This window comes from Urocampus carinirostris, chromosome 9 (genome assembly GCF_059441175.1).
Source record: "Urocampus carinirostris isolate Australia breed hairy pipefish chromosome 9, RoL_Ucar_1.0, whole genome shotgun sequence".
NCBI lineage: Eukaryota > Metazoa > Chordata > Actinopteri > Syngnathiformes > Syngnathidae > Urocampus > Urocampus carinirostris.
Genome location: NC_142357.1, coordinates 19362186 through 19387003, shown reverse-complemented (window position 1 = coordinate 19387003; position 24818 = coordinate 19362186). Strand labels below are relative to the sequence as shown.

The window sequence follows — 24818 nt, the reverse complement described above, 5'->3', positions numbered from 1 at the left end:
CTGTCCCATTTTTTGTTCCCGTTTGTCTCCGGCTATGACCTGTTTGATCTCGACCAAGTCTGCTCTCCCGTCCCGGCTTACGACCCATTTATTGATCCCGACTACGTCTACTCTCCCGTCCTGGCTTACGACACTTTCCTGATCTCGACTACGTTTTTGCTCTCCTGTCCTGGCTATCAACCTGTTTTTCTGTCCCTGACACCGCCATCGCCCGCTACGGACGATCCACTTCCGTATTCGGATCACAATCTGATTGCGAGAGCAACTTGCTTCCCGCGTCTAGCCAGCACCGGATCGCAGGCGCTGCCCGTCCTCTCTCCATCTCAATAAACTTGTGAGAAACGTTACGCAATTGGGTCCTGTTTCCGTTCTGGTCCTGACACCAAGTAGATGAGTCCAATGCACACAGGGCCCAGGCAAACCGTGAGGGACGCTTTCATAATAAGCATGCCCATAAAGTATTAAAATAAGTCAATATTGGCATCTGTTTAAAATAGGTTGACTTAAAACTATTAAAACTAGTTTAAAAAAAATTGGATTTGTGTTTTGATTTTTCTTCATCCATCCATTGTCTTCCGCTTATCCGAGGTCGGGTCGCGGGGGCAGCAGCGTTAAAAGGGAAGCCCAGACGTCCCTATCCCCAGCCACTTCCTCCAGCTCATCCGACGGGACCCCGAGGCGTTCCCAAGCCAGCCGAGAGACATAGTCTCTCCAACGTGTCCTGGGCCGCCCCCGGGGCCTCCTGCCGGTGGGACATGCCCGGAACACCTCCCGAGGGAGGCGTCCAGGAGGCATCCTTATTAGATGCCCGAGCCACCTCAACTGGCTCCTCTCAACGCGGAGGAGCAGTGGCTCTACTCCGAGTCCCTCCCGGATGACTGAGCTTCTCACCCTATCTCTAAGGGAGAACCCAGCCACCCTGCGGAGGAAACTCATTTCGGCCGCTTGTATCCGGGATCGAGTTCTTTCGGTCATGACCCAAAGTTCATGACCATAGGTGAGGGTAGGAACGTAGATGGACTGGTAGATCGAGAGCTTTGCCTTTCGGCTCAGCTCCCTCTTCACCACGACAGACCGGTACAGGGTCCGAATGACGGCAGACGCTGCACCGACCCGTCTGTCGATCTCCCGTTCCATCCTACCCTCACTCGTGAACAAGACCCCAAGATACTTGAACTCCTCCACTTGGGGCAAGACCTCCTCCCCGACACGGAGGGAGCATACCACCCTTTTCCGACTGAGAACCATGGCCTCGGACTTGGAGGTGCTGATCCCCATCCCGGCCGCTTCACACTCGGTTGCGAATCGCTCCAGCGAGAGCTGAAGATCACGGGCTGAGGAAGCCAACAGCACCACGTCATCTGCAAAAAGCAGTGACGCAATGCTGAGGCCCCCAAACCGGACTCCATCCCCGCCAAGGCTGCGCCTAGAAATTCTGTCCATAAAAGTTATGAACAGAATCGGTGACAAAGGGCAGCCCTGGCGGAGCCCAACCCTCACCGGGAACGAATCCGACTTATTGCCGGCAATGCGGACCAGACTCTGGCACCGGGCATACAGGGACCGCACAGCCCGGATAAGACTGTGCGGTACCCCATACTCCCGAAGCACCCCCCACAGGGCCTCCCGAGGAACACGGTCAAATGCCTTCTCCAAGTCCACAAAACACATGTAGACCGGACAGGCAAATTCCCATGCACCCTCAAAGACCCTGAAGAGTGTATAGAGCTGGTCCAGTGTTCCACGGCCAGGACGAAAACCACACTGTTCCTCCTGAATCCGAGATTCGACTTCCTGGCGGACCCTCCTCTCCAGTACCCCTGAATAGACCTTACCAGGGAGGCTGAGAAGTGTGATTCCCCTGTAGTTGGAACACACTCTCCGGTCCCCCTTCTTAAAGACGGGAACCACCACCCCAGTCTGCCAGTCCAGAGGCACTGTCCCCGATGTCCACGCGATGTTGCAGAGGCGCGTCAACCATGACACGCCCACAACATCCAGAGCCTTAATGAAGTCTGGGCGGATCTCATCGACCCCCGGGGCCCTGCCACCGAGGAGTTTTTTGACAACCTCGGTGACTTCAACCCCAGTGATACGAGAGCCCAACCCAGAGTCCTCAGGCTCTGCTTCCCCAGAGGAAGACGTGCCGGTGGAATTGAGGAGGTCTTCGAAGTACTCCGCCCACCGATTCACAACGTCCCGGGTCGAGGTCAGCAGCGCCCCATCGGCACTATACACAGTGTCGATGGCACACCGCTTCCTCCCCCTAAGACGTCGGATGGTGGACCAGAATTTCCTCGAAGCCGTTCGGAAGTCGGCTTCCATGGCCACGCCAAACTCCTCCCATGCCCGAGTTTTTGCCTCGGCAACCGCCAAAGCCGCATTCCGCTTGGCCAGCCGATACCTGCCAGCTGCTTCCAGAGTCCCACAGGTCAGGAAGGCCCGATAAGACTCCTTCTTCAGCTTGACGGCATCCCTCACCGCCGGTGACCACCAACGGGTCTGAGGGTTGCCACCGCGGCAGGCACCGACTACCTTGCGGCCACAGCTCCGATCAGCCGCCTCGACAATGGAGGCGCGGAACATGGTCCACTCGGACTCAATGTCCCCCGCCTCCCTCGGGACATGGGCGAAGTTCTGCCGGAGGTGTGAATTGAAACTTCTTCTGACAGGAGATTCTGCCAGCCGTTCCCAACAGACCCTCACAACACGCTTGGGTCTGCCGGGTCGGGCCGGCATCTTCCCCCACCATCGAAGCCAACTCACCACCAGGTGGTGATCAGTTGACAGCTCCGCCCCTCTCTTCACCCGAGTGTCCAGAACATACGGCCGCAGGTCCGACGAAACGATGACAAAGTCGATCATCGAACTACGGCCTAGGGTGTCCTGGTGCCAAGTGCACATATGGACACCCTTATGTCTGAAAATGGTGTTCATTATGGACAGACCATGACGAGCACAGAAGTCCAATAACGAAACACCACTCGGGTTCAGGTCAGGGGGGCTGTTCTTCCCAATCACGCCCTTCCAGGTCTCACTGTCATTGCCCACGTGAGCGTTGAAGTCTCCCAGCAGTACGAGGGAGTCCCCAGGGGGCGCGCTCTCAAGCACACCCTCTAAGGACCCCAAGAAGGTTGGGTACTCCGAACTGCTATTTGGTGCATAAGCACAAACAACAGTCAGGACCCGTCCCCCCACCCGAAGGCGGAGGGAGGCTACCCTCTCGTCTACCGGGGTGAACCCCAACGTACAGGCGCCGAGCCGTGGAGCAATTAATATGCCCACACCGGCTCTGCGCCTCTCACCACGGGCAACTCCAGAGTGGAAGAGAGTCCAACCCCTCTCGAGAGGACTGGTACCAGAGCCCAAGCCGTGCGTAGAGGTGAGTCCGACTATATCTAGTCGGAATTTCTCAACCTCACGCACCAACTCGGGCTCCTTCCCTGCCAGAGAGGTAACGTTCCATGTCCCAAAAGCCAGTTTCTGTAGCCGGGGATCGTCGCGCCAAGGACCCCTCCCTTGGCTGCTACCCAGCTCTCTGCGCACCCGACCCCTTTGGCCCCTCCTACAGGTGGTGAGCCCATGGGAAGAGGGTCCCACGTCGTCCCTTCGGGCTGTGCCCGGCCGGCCCCCGTGGGTAAGGGTCCGGCCACCAGGCGCTCGCCAGCGGACCCCACCTCCAGGCCTGGCTCCAGAAGGGGGCCCCGGTAACCCGCGTCCGGGCGAGGGAAATCGAGGACCAAAGTTTTCTCTCATCATTAGGGGTCTTCTGATCTGCGTTTTGTCTGGCCACTCACCTAGGACCTGTTTGCCATGGGTGACCCTACCAGGGGCTTAAAGCCCCCGACAACATAGCTCCTAGGATCATTGGGACACACAAACTCCTCCACCACGATAAGGTAGCAGATCAAGGAGGAGTTGATTTTTCTTTTTAATTTTAAATGCATTTATTTTAAAATTTTTAGAATTAGTTTTTACACTTTAAATTATTTAACATTTTTTATTTGATCAGGGGATGTCGTAATGATAGTCTGTGGTTTGCAATAATCTGTGGTCTGTGCAGCCCTTTGAGACTCTTTGTGATAAGGGCTATACAAATAAACATGACTTGAGTAGCTTGAAAAAAACAAAGGCCATGGGTATTCCTTGATGATATATTCAATTCAAATATTTGATTTTAGTTCAATATTCAGCCACATAGTATGTAGGACAATAAAACAAGCCAGCCAGTAATTTTTTAAATGTTCAAGTTGTGTCATGCTTTATTTTAAGATGAGTGCTGAGGTTATTTCAAAGGTCAAATACAGTTCTGGTTCCACATTACCAATGAATCGATGGTTTATACCAGTGGACTGAAATGCTACTACTTTGAAAAACAGTCAACCCACGCAATTCTGAAAAAAACGGGCCAAAGCTCAGAGGAACCATTGCAGAGTTGAAAACAGAAATGTTCATTATGTAAGTGAGCTGGAGAAAATCCCATATGACTCATGTTTGCAAGCCACAACAAGGGTACAGAGAGTGAAACCATCATTTACACCTACACTGGAAAAAAATAGGCTCCAGGGCAAAATTATGCAGATTCATGTCTTCATTATTATGCCAACAGAACAGAATCTTTCGATTTATTAAACAAGTGAAACAATAACTGTATTCATTTTATGGTAACCTAATCCAAAGGTTTATGCTTTTTTTTATAAGTACTCTTTATGTCATAAATATTGAAAATTGGGCATGTAAATAACACTTTTGTCTGGATTACCCATAGTACAACCTTACACTTTAGTAGTTACCAGTAACCATAATAGGTATTTTGATACTTATTTAATTTTTGATACTGTATAGCAATTCGGTTTGAAATTGTCTAGAATTATTTTTATAAAGTGCAGTTTTCAAAACAGCTGTCACTAGTACTGTCATATTTCGTTGCTTTGCACTTCGTACTTCATGACACAAATCCCCAAATTCATAGAATTTACATCCCTGACAATCATTAATCTTAAAGGCAATATTAAGCATTGCTGAGCGAGCGCATCAACTCCGACACACGTTTGTTTTTTGTTTTTCACTTTTCGCATTCTGTGACATGCAAGAATAAGGAAAATGGAAAACTTTTTGTCTTGCCTGATTTTGGACTGTCTCAATAAGAAATTGTCTCTTACTCCATGATTCAGAAAAAAGCTAAATCGAAGTATGATGACATCGCTCCTGAAGAAAAGATTGGCCGAAGGAGGAGCGTCCCACAAGTATCTGCAGTGAATCATATCATCGTTTTAACTTTCTTATTAGCATATAGGCATTCTAAATAATTAAGTCTTGTTACTAACACTCAAGCACTTATCAAAGGATACAATTTGTTGTTGTTGAAACATGTTGAATGCACAATCAAATTCAAAAGTGCCATCCTGAAGTGCAAAAATGCCTCAGTGTTTAAAGGGCGGGTATGTAATTTGAGGTAGCCATAAAAAAATGAAGCTAGAATATTTTCACGAGTAACTATGTGTTAACAATATCCCAATTGAGTTCAAAGAGCCCTTATGCTTTATTTTCCACTGTGCCTGTTAGCTTTTATCTTCTTTATTAGGTAGGAGGTATGAGGAATGGATGGAGTTGGACGCAGTGACTTTATGCTTATCCCTGTGTTGTTGTTTTTTTTTCTATTTTTTTAGTGTAGCATGAAAAGGAAAAGTCCTGTTTTAAGTGCAGACCAAAACACCAACTCAAATCCTGAGGAAGATTTTAAAAAAAAAAAAGTTTATTTGAGCGTATCTGAGAAATCCCCGTACTTGAGGCTTCAATGTTGAGACAAGTCAGGAGATGGCAACCACAGGTAAAAAAAGTCCAAATTCCGTACAGTTCCTTTAAGTGGTGAAGACAGCTCAACAGCAGTGGTTATACTTTTTTTTTATATATATGTATAAAAATTAACAAGAAGGCGCTTGGTTTTTAAACTCTTCTTTGTGGATTTTGCATATCGCGAGAGTGGTCAGCTCACTATTAATCAAGGGATTAAAGTATTCCCATCGCAACTGCCAATTACCATAAAGTTTGGACTATAGCGCACACCTGATTATAAGCCTCACCTAGTACATACAAATACGAGTATATATGATGTCACCAGTCACAAAAATATGTCATGCAACATATCAATGGAAATCTTAAACTATAGGGATTCAAGAAATGATGAGCATTTCGAAACATACTTGTGAGAGAAACGTCACCATCAGTCTGAAACAAGATACCTAAAAACTATAAAGCCAAGGTAACTCACCAATACTTCACCTGACTGTCTTTAACTTCTTTGAATGTCTGCGAAAATGGCTTTGTCACATCAAGGACAATCCATAGAATCCAACCGTGGGAAATATTTACCCCAAAACACACAATAATGTCGACAGATGAATAGAAATCCGCCTTGAACATTTCTGCTTCGTTGAGTGTTGCTTCTTGTAATCCATTTGTTTTGCCACATTATTTCCGGTTACAAATAAACAGACCCTTAAAATGATTTACAAAATGATAGTTAGTCCTCTCTTTTGATTGACTCCTTTAAAATGATGAGGGTCTGTTCATGCTAGTTTTATTCATGTACAAAGCGTAAAGTTACATTAAACTTAAAGTCCTCCTTGACACATATATTCCACGTGTCTCACTCTTATCTTTACTGCTCGTTAGAAAAAATGCACATATTAGCCGCAGGGTTGATAGCTAGGGGGGAAAGTTGCGGCTTGTAGTCTGAATTTTACTGTTCCTGAAATAAGGCCTTGTATCCCCATGTGAATGACACCTTAATGCTACTTGCCTATCCTTCCACACTCATTCATTCCTGTTCATTTTGTCCAGCACACCTTCCCGTAGTCTTGTTTAAGCAAACATCCCAAAAGAGCTTGATACAAAATTGTCCTTTGACCCCATGAATTATTCAGCTCCAATCTGCCTCACCCTGTCAGCTCAGGTCCAAATCTTTGATTTGTCTGATGTAATGATATGCAAATGAAAAGCCAGCCAGGAAACGCGCATCAGTTCTTTGTTTGAGACAATGTTACACCTGACACCACTCATATGTCTGTGGTGCACCTCCTTGCTGGTGTGCCACTCCATCACTTTTGTTCAGCTCTATTGGGTCATCCTCTCTCATCCTCACATTTCCATTTCTAGGCAGCCTCTCGTCGTCGCTTGTTCTCCCAGCCATCTGCTCCCCCATGGCCCACGGGACAACCAGCCGAGGCTCGGCAGAGAACACACACTCACACACAAATAGATCTAGAATCAATCAATGATGCATCTGTTAGCTCCAACACAAAGCCAAAATTTGTAAAAAAAAAAAAAGGGGTGGGCAACCTTAAAGGGTATCAACAGAGAAGAATTTCATTAATATAAAATCTCAGTTTTGGGCGGCTGTATTAATAAAACTCTCCAGGTTTTTATTAAGTTTCGCCCGCAATTACACCCAAACCTACCAAAAATCTTTAGCTGTGCTATACTTTTCCAGACACAGAGCATACTCTTAATTCTTATTTGTTAACCCTGCAAACATCTATCCATTCAGCCATTTCTCTCACTAAAATTTATTCTAAATGCACGCAGATGGTCCCATTCCCCTGATAGGATTATTGGCAGTTATAAGGGTGAAAGCAGGATTTACCAGTACCGGCAGAGACTAATTAGGGGCGAGGTTCTTTGTTGTTCTGGTGTTGGCAATTTGCTCAACCCGCCTAATCAAGCCGTTTAAATGGCACACAGGGGAGGGGGGGTCATTTGGAAGCAATTAAAAAATATATACTAAGGGAATGATAGATTAATAGGTTTAGCTATATGAATTATTTGTCTTACACGCTGTAGGTGCATCACCAGTCATGAATACATTTTACAAGCTACATTGGATTTTATGTGTGTGTGATTCATTTTGTTTTGTTTTTCTAGAGCAAGTTGTTAAATTGAATTGTACTGTACTTTTCTTTATCAGAACCGTCCCTGGTTCTTACGGGAACAAAATGTTCACAGCCCCTCACTATAGTGTTCAATTCATATCTGAGCAAGTATGAAGTGCCTTACCAGAGATTTGAGTCACCGGTGCAGTGGCGGTACTGTACCCCTTTTCTGCGTACACCTGCCGAGTGTCGGCGCAACTCCTCCCCGTCGCAGCCTGTACGGGGCTCGAGAACTCCGAAAGAGCCAATGCCGCGCAAAGCAAAGCCAGGAGCGGGTACTTGCGAACAGTAAGCCGGGTTCTCATCCTCACAAAAATCAGCTTGATTTAAAAACTACAGCTTGTAAATGACGTGTCGTAAAAAAAAGGGTCCTAAAACAGTCAGTCGTGTAAAATAGTCATAATTTAACAAGGTCGTACGATTTATACGCCTGGCCTGTTATTCTTCACAAATTGGCTCCATCCACAGTGTCCTTGTAAACTTGGTGGACATCAATGAGGAAAAAGAGGTGTAACAACCCACTCGCAGCATCACTAAGTGTAAATGTGGTTGTTTTATACCGGAAATGCCTTTTCTAATTAAAAAGTAAAAGCATCAGAAACGGGAAAGTAGATGGTATTCATCCGGAAGAGCACTAATTATAAGACTAGACCGGAAATAATACTGCTTTGCGCTAGTTGACTTTATACTTATCGTGTAGCGAGAAGCAACCGAAGAACAATAGAGCGTACCGGGGAGGACTCACCGTGGGACCGGCTGGGAGCGGGTAGATGGGTGGGGAGGTTCTGAGCTGTTTAGGGAATTACTTTAAGCATGTGAATTACAAATTGGAGCCCCCAAAAATATAAAAAATAATGGTAACCTATGGATAATTGAATTGAATTCTGATATTACAAAAATAATGTCCATCATCCAACTGGTACCTATTAAGTTTGTGTTTTGAGGCTTGTATATTGAATTCACTGATCAGATAAAGAAGACTGTTAAAAAAAAAAGTGCATGAATTATAATAGTTTGTTCAAAAAAAAAACACACTTTGTGCTTTGCATACATTTATTTAAGTAAGGATGGGGCTTTTTTTCTATGTTTATCAAAATAGAAGAAATAAATATCAAGCCTAGACCTTAACTTTATATAAAGCCTAAAAGCAATATTGATCTCACTTTAAGATAGCCAAAGCCAAATTATGATTGTTTTTAAGTGTTGCCTTTCATTTGTTCATAAGGTAGCAGGCCCCTAAAATAAGTTAATTTTTATACACAAATACCTAAAAAGACCCTTTCAAGTCTCCAATGCAAAGGTTGAAAGCGTTTTTTCAATGCCAGAAATTTTACTAAGTTAATGTTAACAAACCAGGCTTACTCAAAATTTCTGAATGAACTAATTTTTTCCCAGTGATTTAGGATCTGGCATTACTATTGACACACACACATACCGTAATGCTTTGGGGGAAAAGTGTGCTGTGATAGCCTGTAGCAGACGTACTATTTGGTGTCATTCCCCGTCAATGCCAAGGTCCGGTTCGTCTCTGAAGAATGGGAAGTTGTTAACACAGTCAACAACGGGAACCAAATGAGGAGGGTGCTGTATCTGAGTCCAAACAAAAGTTTTCACATGCTACTGGTAACCATGGAAACCAGCAGTATTTGTTTTCCTGTCGGGGAGCAAACCTTGACCCTCGAAATACCGCCCGTAGAGGGATGGTGGCCGCCAGGTTGCACTTGCCAATGAAACACCACAGAAAGTAATCCCCTGACGTTTCCAAGGGAACTGTGAACCATGAGTTATCTTGCTGCATTTGCTAATAATTTAATTTTCCGTCAAAATCCTTTCAACAAGCATTTATTCTGATATCTGAACAGTTACTTATTTCTAATTTATGTTGGCTTTTATAAAGAATGCGAAATGATTGATTTGGGACTAAAAAATGGCTTTGTATTTACATTGAAAAATTCTAAAAGCAGTACCAAGCTGACTGGTAAAATGTACTGAACCTTCGATCATCTGGTATTATCAGATCTAAGCTGGAAAGTGCAGATGAAAATGTTGAATGCAAAGCCCCATACTGCCCTGCATAAGTACTGCTTCTACATCTGATGCTATAAATTCATTTTAGACCCCCTACAATGCTGCCCTTCTGTTTCTCTTTCATCCCAAGCCACCCAAGAGGCCGAGGCGTAAAACTGCACTAAGAGCTACACCCAGCCGGACTTGTAGCTCTATCTGCTCTACGGCAGCGGGAGCAGTCCTATCAAGGGATCCCTTAGCAGTCCTTGCATCAACGCTATGGACGAGTGCAAAAAGGTGCGCAACCATTGGTGTGATATGGCCTGGAAAGAGAAATTTGTTTGCCAGCAATAAAATAATAGACGGAATGGAAGTGAGGGACTGGGGAAATTAGTATAAATGCGGACACGAGTAGAAGTAGCCATCGAGGTTGTCACGGATGCCATGGCGCCCAGTTGGTCCCAGCCGGGTGGCGCCGGATTCTGTCCCGGTTGCCACGGCACCTAATTGGCCCCGCCGATGGACACCGGCTGAGACGCATTGACTGATTGCTCGTTGGCAGTACTTAAACGTGCTCCTTTGAGCCATTAGTTGTCTAAGCGTTTGTGAAACTTCTGTGATCCTTCTGTGAGACTTCTGCAAGACTTCTGTTAAACTCTGTGTTAAATACCTAGTTCCTAGTGTGAGTACTTTACGTGAGTGGGTTCTAAATTCTGTTTCCTGCCCTGGTCCGTGACAGAGGGAGGCGATTTCTAACGAGAGGGATTAGTGAATTGTCAGCACAGCTATTCACTTCAGTGCTTTGTTGGCCTAATATCGAGGGGGAAGTTACCTGACAGTTTGAGTCACTAAGTTATAAAAAAAAATAACTAAAACATAGCTGACAAGATTTTTTCGTCGGTGAGTGTCAACCTCCGATTGTCACTTGACGAGATTTATTTTCTGCGGGTCTTGTCTGTCCCGTCCTTTCCGGTATTGACTCCATCGGTCCGGTATCAACTCGGGCAATTGGAATCGATCTCGTCGTTTTCTGGCTTCCTGTCTTTCCACGCCAGACAGGCTACCTAACATGCATGACTCCTCATTTCCCGTAAAGTAAAGGCTTGTGTGAGAACGTCACGCGATTGGGTCCTGATCCTGTTCTGGTTCCTGAAATTTAGTGGCTTAAAACTGCTGGTGGACTACACAGGCAGAAAATAAAAACATGCATCCTCTACACTAATAAAGCGATTTTTGAAAAGAAAGACACAAAGTTTTAGGTGTAAAATATCAAACCATTATTCAAAAGCTATCATTTAATAGCTCAAAGCCTAGGATTAATAAATTTGTATTTGATAAATTAATTTCTGCTGCTTTCATTGTTACTTACTGATGTGATGGGCATTGTTTTCACCAACCAAATCAATTTTTTTTTGAACCACGCTCGATTCAGATCATATTTTGTCAGCCTCAATGCACCTATTGCTTCCTGTCATCTATTTTGTTGCTACTACTCGAGTGAAGTATTTTCATTCTTTTGCTCAAAAAAAAAAAAAAAAGACGTACAAGCCCGTGGCTGTGTAAACATCTTCTCATACTCCTCTTAGTGCGTCCTGCAAGCAAAGGCAATCTTCGGCATATGAAAAAGATTTCTGTGTGGTCCCTTGGATCCAAAGCAGACAGAGAATTTTAATCAAACTGCACACATTTTTGGATACAGATATCACACTGAATTAGGAGACATATATCAGCATATAAAGATGACTGATGGTGTCTGTAAGGGAATTTGTGATTTAGATGTGCCTTTTATACTATATACTATACTCTTATATCTTTATACTGTTATATATTTCTATAGTATACTCAATAAGTATGTAGTTACATTTTCAAGTTGTTTTCAGGGGCGAGCGGCTTCAAGATCAAGAAAATAAGTTTCCAAAGCGCCAAAAGAATTTGTCTCTAATTAAAAACTGCAACTTAGAGGCCACTGGTAAGCTATCTGTTATCAAACAATGAACCAATATGGTGCACAGAAGTCCTTTTGCTAACCCAACACATAAAGCTACAACTTGAAGGCCACTGACAATTTTCTCAGGACTCCTATCTGGTATCAAACAATGAACTGCTGTTATGTATCACATGAATCATTCTGCATTTGGCAAAGGAATTTGTTAAAAAGGGTACAGCCTTCAAGTAGACTGTTATGTTAGCTTGCCCCTTAGTGGAAGTGTGTACTCTCTTCTTTCCATGCTTATGGTTAGGTTTGAGTGCCTTTTAGTGGCCAGCAGTATATATCACACCATGTAACCAAATAAATCGTCAAATCAGAATACTCCTACGTGCACATGGTTTATTCTATCCACCAATCAGAATCCATGAATCGGTATAAGAAAGGCGATCACGCATCAGTCAGTGGGATTCATTACATGCAAATCCAAAAGTGTTTTTGCCTTGTCCGTTTTGCTAACTTTTCTTTAATAAATGGGTTTGTTTGTAATTCAAAAGTCTCTTTTTGTCATCCTGACATCGTTTTGAACCTGACATTGTCAAACAAGACTAATTTTAATGCAGCCTGGAAAGGAGAGGAAAGGATCCAGGGGCAGGCCGGCGGGGTTAATGTTATTTCTTCATGCATGCTTAAGGTTTTCTTTGATTACAGGATGAAAATGTTGAAAGTAAGAAATCAACTACAGTCCAAATGCCAAACCAAACCACCCAAAAAGATTGTAAAAGAAGAGTTTATTCGAGCATGTCTAAGAGAGACAAAGACACACCACAGGAAATAATAATAATATAATAATTTCCTTGTATTGTCATTCTGTGTAACAATGTACACAGAACGAAATGTCGATTGCATCTGACCCGATGCAGCCGCAGCCAAGAGAGGGCGCCGCCGACCACTTTTTAAGTCTTAGGAATGACTCGGCCGGGGCGCGAACCCGAACCTCCCAGTCTCAAAGCGGGCGCCTTACCATCTAGGCTACTGAGCTGGTAAATGGTGCCCCTTTGTTGCCCCTATTACCCTAGTGGTTAAGAGGTCCAACCAACCAACTAAAAGAGACACCTACGTGCACGCACGATACAAACAGCTTGACAGAGGCTGCAATGATGATTTCAGCCAGAAGCTGACATCAGCAAGTAGGATATTTCAAAGCTACGTTCCCCACCTCCTTGTGTCGATTAGGTAAATGTTTACGAAGATGATCGTTGTATGGACTAAAGCTTAGTAAATAATGCCATAATTGAAATCTCAATTTTATCAGAGAGGCTGGACTATAATGATTTTTACCGATTTTACAATGCACCAATAAAGTCCTTTTTGTTGAATAATATAATACTTCCTGTGCAAAATGTTCAGACAAGAAAAACTGATCATGAAATAATTTTTAAGCTGAGTTAATAGCTCATGCAAAAAATATATATATATTTGGATAATCGGGCAGCAGGAGGTAGAGCACTAGTCTTAGGGCAGAGAGGTCACAGGTTCAATTCTCATCTCCTCCAAGTTAAATGACAAAGTGTCTTTGGGAAAGATACTGAACCCCATGGCTGTCCTCATTATCGGTGCGTGAGTGTGTGTGTGAATGGGTCAAGCATAATGTAAAGGACTTTGTTAGTTCTTTAGTGACTTGAAAATTTATGTGTAATGCAGTCCATTTACTATTAAGATTTTAAATATCTACCCCAAATTTAACAATACAGTATAGCAAATCTTCAAATAGATGATTTTGAAATTGAAAAATTCATTGAATCGATTCGATTATTTGATTACAAAGCGTTATTGGAATCATTCTCAGAACGAACAAAGTAGCATCTTCTCTCATCATCTCATCTCATCAGCCGTACCGCTTTTCCTCATTAGGGTCGCGGGGGGGCTGGAGCCCATCCCAGCCATCTCCGGGCAGTGGGCAGGGGACATCTTAATAATCTTCTCTTATTTCCTTTAAAATGACAGTCTTTGACATCGTAAAAGCAAGAATAGACTTGCTAGAGTTCATGCTGTAAATTAATTGGGAATGTAAATTTATTCAAAATTTAAGATTTACATCTATGTGTGCACCTTGTGAAGCTGTCTAGACCAGGGTTAGGGAACCTATGGCTCAGGAGCCATATATGGATCTTTTCATGAGTACATATGGCTCAGAAATAATATTGAACTATTGCACCTCTCTCTGTGGTGTTCCAAAGTCAACTGATTTCCCGATTTTGGTCCATATAAAGCTGAAGCAACTTAATGCAGAAGTTCGATAAGAAACCATTTAAACTGATAGATAAAAACGCTGCCAAACGACTTTGATTGGGTGAGCAGTACAGGTGGGCGGATCCCTGCACACAGCGCAAGGCACTTCCTTCTCGCTCTCTCGCTCAGTGCAGTCTACACCGAAAGTGAATATGACGATATGCTTATCATTTGCAGTAATTTGTGACATTTTTACAAAAGGACTTTGCATGCACATTGTTTTGAAACTGTTATTAAGGACAAATTTCATGGAAAAAAATTGCCTCAACACTCTTAACTTAAGGTGAAAGACAAATTGTAAATGGCATATTTACATTGATTTGGGACACAGGATTTGGCATTATTATCATTTCATACATTTGATTAAATAATCAAATGACACACAGTGAAATAAAATGTGCTGTGTGACGGAAGAATTAGCTTTTGTCTAAAGAGCGTGTTTGGCAGTTTTTTCAATTTTGTCAGAAAATATATGATGTGGCTCTCTCAATTTATTTTTAAAACATTTTTTGCTTTTATGGCTCTTCGGGTCAAAAAGGTTCCTGACCCCTGGTCTAGACTGTATAACATAACAGATCAGTTCTGAGAGTTGCACACTTTGGAGTCGAAAATGGACCCTTTACTTTTAAGGAGCATTATGTGATGTTCTTTGTCTAAAATCAAGGACATGAGAATTCTCATTCTAATTATAAGCAAAAGTAGCACAAAAAAGAGTGACAACATGTAAAGTGTTTGCAACTGTGTCTTGTCCTCAGTAGAACTATGTTCCAGTTGGCAAAGTACCACTGAGGACTGGGGGCTGGACTAAACCTCTGGGGTAGTTCATGTCCCTTCCTTAAGTGTTTATCCACACAGTGTTGAACCATAGACAGAAACCTAATTCTTGGAAGACAAAGGTAAGACAGAATACATTTCCTCTCATGTCGCACATATGGTCTGTGTTGATTAAGCATTGTTTATATTATTATTTTGTCCATGTTACCTCATTTAATACCGCAGAAGAGCCATCAACATTATAAAGGACTCTTCCCGACCCGGGCCATTACCTCTTTGACCTGTTGCCCTCTGGCAGAAGCTAAAGTTCCCTTAAAACAAGGACAGGCTAAGGGAAAGTTTCTTCCCTAAGGCTATCACCACACTAAATGAGAGCACTAAACCTGAAAATGTACGTCTTGCGACATATCGGAATTTATGTTGCTGCTAAATGTTATTTTATTACACTATTGTTACGACGCACTGTTATTTCGTAGCACAATTATTATAACTCATTATTATACCTTAGGCACCACATTATAAATATTTGAGTCCATCCACCCTGACAGTTTTTTTTATCTTTTTTTTTCTTTTTAAGTGGTTATTACATGTTTACCCTGGAGTGCCATGTCTAAGCTTGAGGCATAAAATGTTTTACAACGTTGATATCGATAATAATACTGGCAATTCAATTCAATTCATGAAGTGATAATGAACATGGCTAAAAATTAACTGGAGAAGTACAATCATGGGATAAAATCTTCCCGTAGTGACACAACCACTCACCAAAATGTACTAAGATATAAAACATAAATCCTGTTACACAAAGAGGTCTGATTTTGTATCGTGTTCCCAAGTTTTTACAGTAATTATGCTGTTAACACCAGTAGCTCACAAACATTAACTCCAACCTGGTATAGGTAGTGTTCGTAACTTCAAAAATATTCTATTTGCTGACGGCGGAAATTATCATTGCAGGGTGCAGCCGCTGTCAAACTCCCTGGTGTGCTGCATGCACGTTCGTCTCTCTTTTAGACATGCTCAAATAAACTCCTCTTTTTTCATCTTTTGGGAGTTTGGATTGGCATTTGGACTGTATTTGAACCAACTGTTTGTTTTTACTTTCACATTTTTAATCGTCAAATAAATGAAAACAACCTTTTGAACACTGATGATAAAAGCAAGATAAAAAGCAGATAGGCGCGGTGAAGATATATATATATATATATATATATATATATATATATATATATATATATATATATATATATATAGGGCATTGTTAAGAGATAATATAAAGAAAATACATAATTTCAAACTATTTAAGGACACCTCAAATTATGCACGCTGTCCGAGAGTACTTAAAAAATAGGGAGTTTTGCTTCAAACGAAAAACGACAACTCTACTGCTGATCCATCTTAGTCATCTGATGTAAAATACCTCTACTTGTGGCCCGAAATTCGACTCGCCGATTTCACACTTCAGCCCAATGAATGCTTGAATTGTGTTTGGCTCTGTGAAATAAATGCATCATCATAAGCACTGATAGTTTTTTTGCGATCGAGTCTAAAGTTTGAATCTTTCAATTTTTTTTCAGGTTCAATGGATCAAGCAAATCACCGGCAATCTGGAGATGACCCTTCAATCTTTTTGAGAGCTCCACTGACAAGATTGAGCAACGCTACTTTGAGGGCGATGGCCCTTTTCCGTCAGAGGGCCATGCAGGGTGCCGTTGTGCTCTCTGTGCTGGTTCTGCTCCTTTGGGTCTCTGGTTTTTTGTACGGGAGCTTTTATTACTCCTACATGCCTCTTACAGCATATTCCACTCCTGTCCACTATTACTACAGGTGAGTGTGTGTGGCCTTCAGCCACATTAGGAAATGTCATAGCTTGCTGTCAACTTGTAACTTTTACCCGTATTGTATAGGTTTATGGATCATTTGAAATTGTGTACAGCGTAAAACGATTTTTGTACAGGATTTTTAGACCAATGTTGTTTTGCCCATTTGGGCTCTAATCCTGATCATCTGGGTCACTAGTAGCAGAAGAAAATGTAATTGTAAGGTAGACTGATAATATTATCTCTGTAAACTCGCAATTTTTTTCATCAATCACGCATTTATTTGGTAAATATAATTAACTTATTTACACTTATGATCCCCCGCGACCCTGCTGAGGATAAGCGGTGCAGCTAATGAGATGAGATGAGATGAGACACTTATGATCTTCGTTTTTATTCTACAGAGTCTGACTTGATGTTAGTAAATAGTTGCCGAGTTGTGTTTGTAATATTGATCATCGCTTAGTAAGGGGAATTGACATTATTGATATTGTAGACGTTTGTGTATTTTTGTAGTATTACTGCGGTAGTAATTTCGTAATGTATTTTTAGTATTATTTTCTATACTATATCCATAGTACGATTTTTGAAGTATTCATGTCGTATTCTTGTAGTATTTCTGCAGTAGTATTTTCCATGTACTCTTATCGTATTTCTGCAATTTTATTTTTGGAGTACAATATTTATAGTATTTCTTTAGGTTTTTTTTGTAGGATTACTGTAGTTTTAAATTTGTAGCATTTCAGTTGTAGGATTTTTGTTGTATTTTTCCATTATTTCAATAGTGGGATTTTTGCGGTATTTCTGCAGTATTCTTGAAGTATTTCTGCAGTAGTATTATGTAGTTTTTTGTAGTGGGATGTTTTTAGTATTTACCTTGTATTCTTGTGGTATTTCTGCAATAATATTTTTGTTGTAGAATTTTTTTAGTGTTTCTGTAGTATTTTTGCACAAATACTGTAATTGTATTTTGGTAGTATTTCTGCAGTAGTTTGTTATAGTATTATTTGGTATTGTTTCCCTAGTAGGGTTTTTGTAGAATTGCTTTAATGTTTTGTAGTCTTTTGTGGTATTGTAGTATTAACTATTACTGTTGTTGTATTTTTGTAGTATTTCTGTAGTAGGACTTTTGTAGTATTTTTGTACTATTTCTTTAATATTCTTATAGTATTTCTGCATTACTATTTTTGTTGTAATGTCGTGGTATTTCTGCAGTAGTATTTTTTGTAGTATTTTTGTATCAAAGAAGTAAGAAATATGCTATATATTTGTGTCGTTTACTGGGCAAATAAACTTGTTTACACAAGTTATCTTTGTTTTTATTCTACATAGTCTGTTGTGCTTGGAGTAAATATGCACCGTGTTGTGTTTGTAAGGTTAAATATTATTTAATAAGGGGAATTTACATCATAAATTAAGGAAACGAGTGGCTAACCTTGATAGCAATGACATATTGAGAAAGCACGCCTTATGTATCTACTGTACTGTGATATTGCCTTTTCTTTCTTATTTTCCCTTGGCAGGACAGACTGTGAGTCTTCAAAGTCTTTCCCGTGCTCTTATCCTGTGGCCAATGTGTCATTGATGATAAACAACAAACCTGTACGTGTTCTTAATCTATATGCTTTTGTTTTAAATGTTTTATCTAAATTATTTGTAAAGATTTATTCTATCTATTAGTATGAGTAATCAGCATATAGAACTGAGATCAGGGTAAGAACTTAATTCAGTTCTTATTTTCATGTGGTAATAGTATGTTTGTAAAAATTGGACTCAGTGTGTACGTGTGTGTCTGTGTTGCCACACACGAGATGTCTTCCAAGTGAGTTGGTGCAGTTAATTCTTTACATAATTGATTAAAAAAAACATACTATATAATAATTCATTAGACATTGTGTATTATTTGACCATTAGATGTTGCTGTTTTGTGTAGTGCAGGGGTCTCCAACATGGTGTCCACGTGCCACCTAAAACCACCTGAGTAGCCTGCAGACTGCCTCTGAAAATATATCATGGATCATTGTCATTTTATAGGATATTTGATTTCCAACTCGCATTATGTTATGTTATGTATGTATTGGTTGGCTGCGCCTATTTTAACGTATAATAATATCATCCTGGTAAAAGCATAGTAATATCATAGTAACAACATAATATGTTATTTTGGAAATGCCTATCAAACTGGTAGCCCTCCGCGCTAATCAGTAACAAATACAGTAAGTAGCTCTAGGCTTCAGAAAGGTTGGAGAGCATTGGTGCAGTGCAACAGAAAACGAGTGCTAAAAAGCACAAGGAAGAAGACAAACTAGGGAGACTCAAAGTAACCAAAAAGCACATTTTTTCTACTCATTTTTTTGCCCAGCTGTTTGTGAGCTTGTTTTTTTTCTGTAGCAGCAAGATGGTGTACAATTATGTAAGCTTGGTCTAGCTGAGGCTCGACATATGTAAAATAATGCAAATCTCTCAACCTAGCAGTGCCCATATGTTTGCTTATTATTTACAGTAAATCTTTTACCACTATGAGGCACTAAATAATACACGTTGTCCCTTCAAGATTCACACATAAAATCAAACATTTAATCTTTCTGAAATTCTACGCTGTGATTTTATTGTGGCATAGGTAATCTCATCTCATCTCATCTCTCATCTCATTAGCCGTACCGCTTATCCTCATTAGGGTCGCGGGGGGGCTGGAGCCCATCCCAGCCATCTTCGGGCAGTGGGCAGGGGACACCCTGAACTGGTTGCCAGCCAATCGCAGGGCACACGGGGACAGACAACTCATTCGCTCATTCACACCTAGGGACAATTTGGACCGGCCAATTCACCTGAAAATGCATGTTTTTTTTGGAATGTGGGAGGAAACCGGAGTGCCCGGAGGAAACCCACGCAAGCACGGGGAGAACATACAAACTCCGCACAGAAAGTCTGGAGCTGGATTTTAACCCACGACAGGTTCCCATGACATGAACTGTGCCGCACAAGCGCTAACCACTGCGCCGCCGTGCTGCCCGCATAGGTAATCATTTATTAAAATAATGATTACTACTTACTGTAAGAAAACGACTTAAAAGTATTTAGGACTGTTTTGTAATTACTAAAAGCTGTTTTTAAATGGCTGTTTAGTCTTTCTTAAATGTTGAGACGAACATTTGTAAAGATTTCCTTGCATTCCTTACAGAAAAAAAGGCAAATGAATGTATAAAATCATTAAAAGAAAATTTTACCATTTAAATGCATCCATTATGTTCAGGTGTTGACCTTTGGTCAGGCCTATAAAATAACTCTCGAGTTGGAACTGCCCGATTCCGAGACCAACCAGGAGCTTGGGATGTTCATGATCAGGACAACCTGCTTCTCTCGTGATGGAAGCCAAGTGGCGACGTCCGCACGTTCCGTGAGTTGCGTGGAGTGTCCTACTTTATTTTCTCAGCAAGTGTTTGATCGACGAGTATGCTCACCATTTTCAGGATAATTTTGCTGATTTACGACTGCAACGTTTTGTGTTTCTCAGGCAAGGCAGATATCCTCCGCCACCAGCTCTCGCTTCGTGAGTATATGATGAATAATCAAATCAAATCAAGTTTATTTGTAAAACCCTTTTAAGGCAATTAATTGTCACTCAAAATTCTGAATAAAAACATTCAGCATACAATAAGACAATAAAATCCCCTCATTTATCCCCTACCAACAACCCAAAACACATTATACACAAACACACACACAAACACACACACAACGGTAAAAATACAATAAAAACAAAATGAATGGCAATAGAAATGAAATATGATTATGGCAAAGCACAGCCTAACCCTGTGAGGAAAGAGACCAGAGGGAGGCTTCTCCACACTTATAGGGATGGCAGAAGATAGCCTCAGGCTTTTCAGCCATTTGGTTCACACTCTACCATTGTGGACCCCCAAAATAAAGAAAGACTGAAATATAAAAACAGAAATAGAAACAACTGCAGAACAAAACATATGGAATAAAAAGTAAAGTGTGTAACAGTAAACTGATTTGAATTAAACACAAATGATCAATTGAAAGCCATATTAAAAAAAAGTGGGTCTCGAGCCCTCGTCTTAAAAATATCAAGGGTTCCCACATGTCCTCCGGCAGACTGTTCCATAGGTGAGGACCGAAGTGGCTAAATGCTGCTTCACCATAGGTTTTGGTCCTAACCCTGGAAACAGTCAACAAAACGCTATCAGGGGGACCTCAGGGACTGCAAGAGACGATATGATAAAAGCAAATCAGACAGATAGGACGGCCCAAGACCATTAAGGCATTTAAAAACGACTAAAAGCATTTTAAAATCGATCCTGAAACGCAATAACCTGCTCCAAAAGAACATGCCATTGTTTTGTGAGATGTCAACAATTTACCTCTTTGGTACATGTTGTATCGTGTTGTTTTTCATGTAATTTCCACATCTCTAACTGATGCTCCTCCTCCATAAAACTATATTATGGATGATAAAAAACGAAGCATAACCTTAAGGTCCTCAATCGGTACAAGTAAGAGGACACAAGATGGCGCCTTAACAAGATTTATAGTCATTTTGTTTAGTCTCAATTACATCCTTTTTGTGCGTTAAAACTTGCTCATCTTTAAGTACATGTAGTCAGGGAAAGACAGCTCCAAAAATTCCTGGATGCCCTTGTTGGTTGTTGTTTCCAGCCGATCTAATGAAGGGTTCTCACAACACCCTATCTAAAATTGAAAGGATGAACAATTTTACACATTTACTCTCCACTTTTCATGTTGGTTCATGTGATGCTCTTTTTTTATGAAGTGGAGGGATTTCTTTTTATGCTTATTTACAAAAACGCATTTTTGCTACTGTGACAACCAGATCTTAAGCATGTAACAGCAATCTGCAGCTTAAGGTTATCTGTTATAACCCCCAAGATCACCCTGCCACACCCGAAGTCCTTCAAAAGGTGAACTATCACTAGATTAACTTCATTTCCTCAAGGAAAACCCAGATAAATACACTCCTCTTGTTTGTTGTGACTTGGCTAGATTGAAATCCATCATTCACGTTGTAAACCCTTTTCAGAGTATGCTGCGGTACCAGTCGAAACTCCTGAAGACCATATCGACTCTGCTTTTCTTCCCGGTGTTCATGAGTGGTGTGGCTGAGCAGAAACAAGTTTTAGGGGTGGAACTTTTCTCCGAATACATAGACGACCCAGTGAGTATGACTCTATGTGAGCAGAAAATTCGACAGAATCAAGTCAAACTCTGGAATTTAGATGTAGTTGTTAAAATTTCACTGCTCTTTTTGTCATGAATAGTACTCTCCCTCAGCCACGGCCGTCATTGAGATTCTATCAAGCAAGGTGCAGATCTACTCGTCCCAGATCTACATCCATGCTTATTTCTCTGGTGTTAGGTGAGAGGGCAACGGTTTTCAAAAGTATATATTTTAGCGGGTAATACAACAAATAAATGAAGAAGCACCTCACACAAAAGGTTTCCTAGAGCCAATACAGTATAGCTACTGCATGACATTAGTAACATTTCTGATTTTCACATTTTTCAGGTACTTGTTGTTCAACTTTCCAATCCTGTCAGCTGTCGTGGGCATGTCCAGTAATTTCATTTTCCTCAGCATCCTTTTGGTCTTGAGCTACATGAGACTGCTCTTGGGTAACCCAGGACAGGTGGGTCATGTTCCTCACACAAGTATGATGAGCTTGTTTATTAAAAATTGTTGACCTAATTTTAGAAGTATTTGTTCTTGGCAGGCCCAAATAAATGCAGCAGTCGAGGTGGGAGACAGTGACAACTGCAATAGCTCTTCTTGAGACTATTTTAAATAGCTGTAAAGTGTGCAGCCACTCCCTTGAAAGTTGAAAGTGTACGTGAGTTTCTTCGAGTCAACACGGAGAAGAAAGTAGACGCTTTCCCATATGGATTGAAACAAATAAATATCAAACATTGGAATTGTGATAATTTATTATTAACCATAGATGGTATAAAATGTTTTTCATTGCTGACCTGTTCAGGGTGGCCACAAAGTCATGCACCAATGTTAATTAAAAAAGTTATAGTAGTAACATTTATTCAAATTCAAAGGTATTTACAAGTCTTGCAAATGCTCGATATGTTCGCCGTTTGCAGCTATGCACGAGCCAATACGAAATTCAAAGTTCCTGTAGACACGATTCAGTAAATCAGCATCACCATCAATTTGTTGACAAGCATCAATAATACGACTCTTCAGATGATCCAAATCACGAATCTTCGTTGAATAAACAATTTGCTTAATGTGACCCCAGAAATAAAAGTCCATCGGGTTTAGGTCAGGCGACCTGGGCGACCACTCTACCGTACCTCTTCGACCGATCCAATTTTCGAAATTCTCGTGGAGCCAGTCACGCACAATCGTTGCGTAATGCGGCGGGGCACCGTCTTGCATAAACCGAGTAGGTCTGCCATCTCCAAGTAAATCAAACTGTGGTATCAAATTAAAAAATAAATATTAACATTGGTGCGTGACTTTGTGGCCACCCTGTATTTTACTTATTTTTGGCCCATTCAGATAAGGTGTGTAATTTGTAGGATAATTGTTAAAAATCATCATTCAAACGTTATTATTGAACAAAGACCATGGACTTCCTGTAGTTGTCACGACCAGAACGGAATCAGGACCCAAATGCATAGCGTTAATCACAAGTTTATTGATACACACATTTTCAGCTTACCAATTCTGTCCCGCTTTCTGAAAAGTTTGGACACCCCTGCCCTGCTTTAATAGCTAGGAGTACGTTTGTATTTTTGTATTCTATACCTCTTATTTTATTTTATTTTTTGTCATGAGGATACTGCTGGAAATGTGAGTTCCGCTACGGGTATTAATAAAGTATCTTTCCATCCATCTATCTATCTACAGAGCGCTGGAACTAGTAAGGCTCAATTTTAGCATATTTACCAGTTGCAGGCAGCCAATAGGAAGAGAATACCGAAAATCAACAAAACATTTTGGGGGATTCTGATATCTGGAGTAATTGCTGGTTGATAGCAATTAAATCAGCAATGACGTGACATATATGTATTTCTTTTTACTCTGCGACATATCGTTTTGGTATATATATATATATATATATATATATATATATATATATATATATATATATATATGGGAGGCACAGCAGCTGAGTGGTTAGAGCATCCGTGGTACAGTTCTGAGGTCATGGGATCAAATTCAGCTACCAGATCCAGCTACCAGCCTTCCTGTGCGGAGTTTGCATGTTCTCCCCATGCTTGCGTGGGTTTCTTCCAGGGACTCCAGTTCCCTCCCACATTCCAAAGACATGCTTGTCAGGTTAATCGGCAGGTCCTGATTGTGCCTGGATTTCAATGAGTTGTGAGTTGTTTGTCATTGTGTGTGCCCTGCAATTGACTGGTAGCCGGTTCACACTGCCCAAAAATGGCTGGGATGGGCACCACCGCAACCCTACTGTAGATAAGCGGTGCAGATAATTGATGGATGGCCTATATATATATATATATATATATATATATATATATATATATATATATACGTATGTGTGTAACCGCAGTGTACCCGTACCACCAAAGATCCACATTCACGCTGGACTGCAAAGGAATGAGTCACACACAACACGTGGTTAGCTCCTCTGCTGGCTTTCATCACGTTAGCAGCACGCTGTAGACTGCCCTAAACATATCAAATAGCTTTATTTTCAGTTTACATAAAATACATTTTAGAATATCAACCATCACAATACATTTTTATATCCATTTTAACAAGTTACTTTTAACAAGAGATCGTATAGTGGTTTCTTAATGTTTACAATGAATTCAACATATTTTTCTTTAAACTGAATATTAACCAACATCATCCTTTTTTATATATGTGAGAAAATAGAAATAATAAAAATAACGAGTATAAAAACAGGTACAATTTACCTGCAAATGAATGAGTCACACACAACACATGGTTAGCTCCTCTGCTGGCTTTCAATACTGTAAGGGGAATTAGTATTTTAGCACAACATGCAACATCCGGTAAAACTAACATAAATGGCGACAGAA

At 41.2% G+C, this 24818-nt stretch overlaps 2 protein-coding genes across 3 annotated transcripts in view; one reads left to right on the top strand and one right to left on the bottom strand.

Moving 5' to 3' along the window:
* LOC148359525 (glypican-6-like) overlaps positions 1-8437 on the bottom strand; it is a 29357-nt gene extending 20920 nt beyond the window's left edge. The window contains exon 1 of one of the 2 annotated variants that reach the window (XM_088344821.1): positions 8056-8437. In XM_088344821.1, coding sequence (XP_088200947.1) covers positions 8056-8236 — 181 coding nt within the window. In that variant the 5' untranslated portion in view covers positions 8237-8437. Of the gene's footprint in view, positions 1-7460; positions 7585-8055 lie in introns of those variants that run through there. The other variant, XM_088344822.1, reaches the window with a different exon arrangement.
* Positions 8438-10146: 1709 nt separating this feature from the next.
* LOC148359524 (seipin-like) lies at positions 10147-22664 on the top strand. The gene is made up of 9 exons (XM_088344027.1): positions 10147-10235; positions 16509-16758; positions 18275-18353; positions 20005-20148; positions 20266-20301; positions 21814-21948; positions 22052-22149; positions 22300-22420; positions 22505-22664. Exons 2-9 carry the CDS (start codon positions 16514-16516, stop codon positions 22562-22564), a joined length of 918 nt encoding a protein of 305 aa, XP_088200153.1. The 5' UTR covers positions 10147-10235; positions 16509-16513; the 3' UTR covers positions 22565-22664.
* Positions 22665-24818: the final 2154 nt, after the last annotated feature.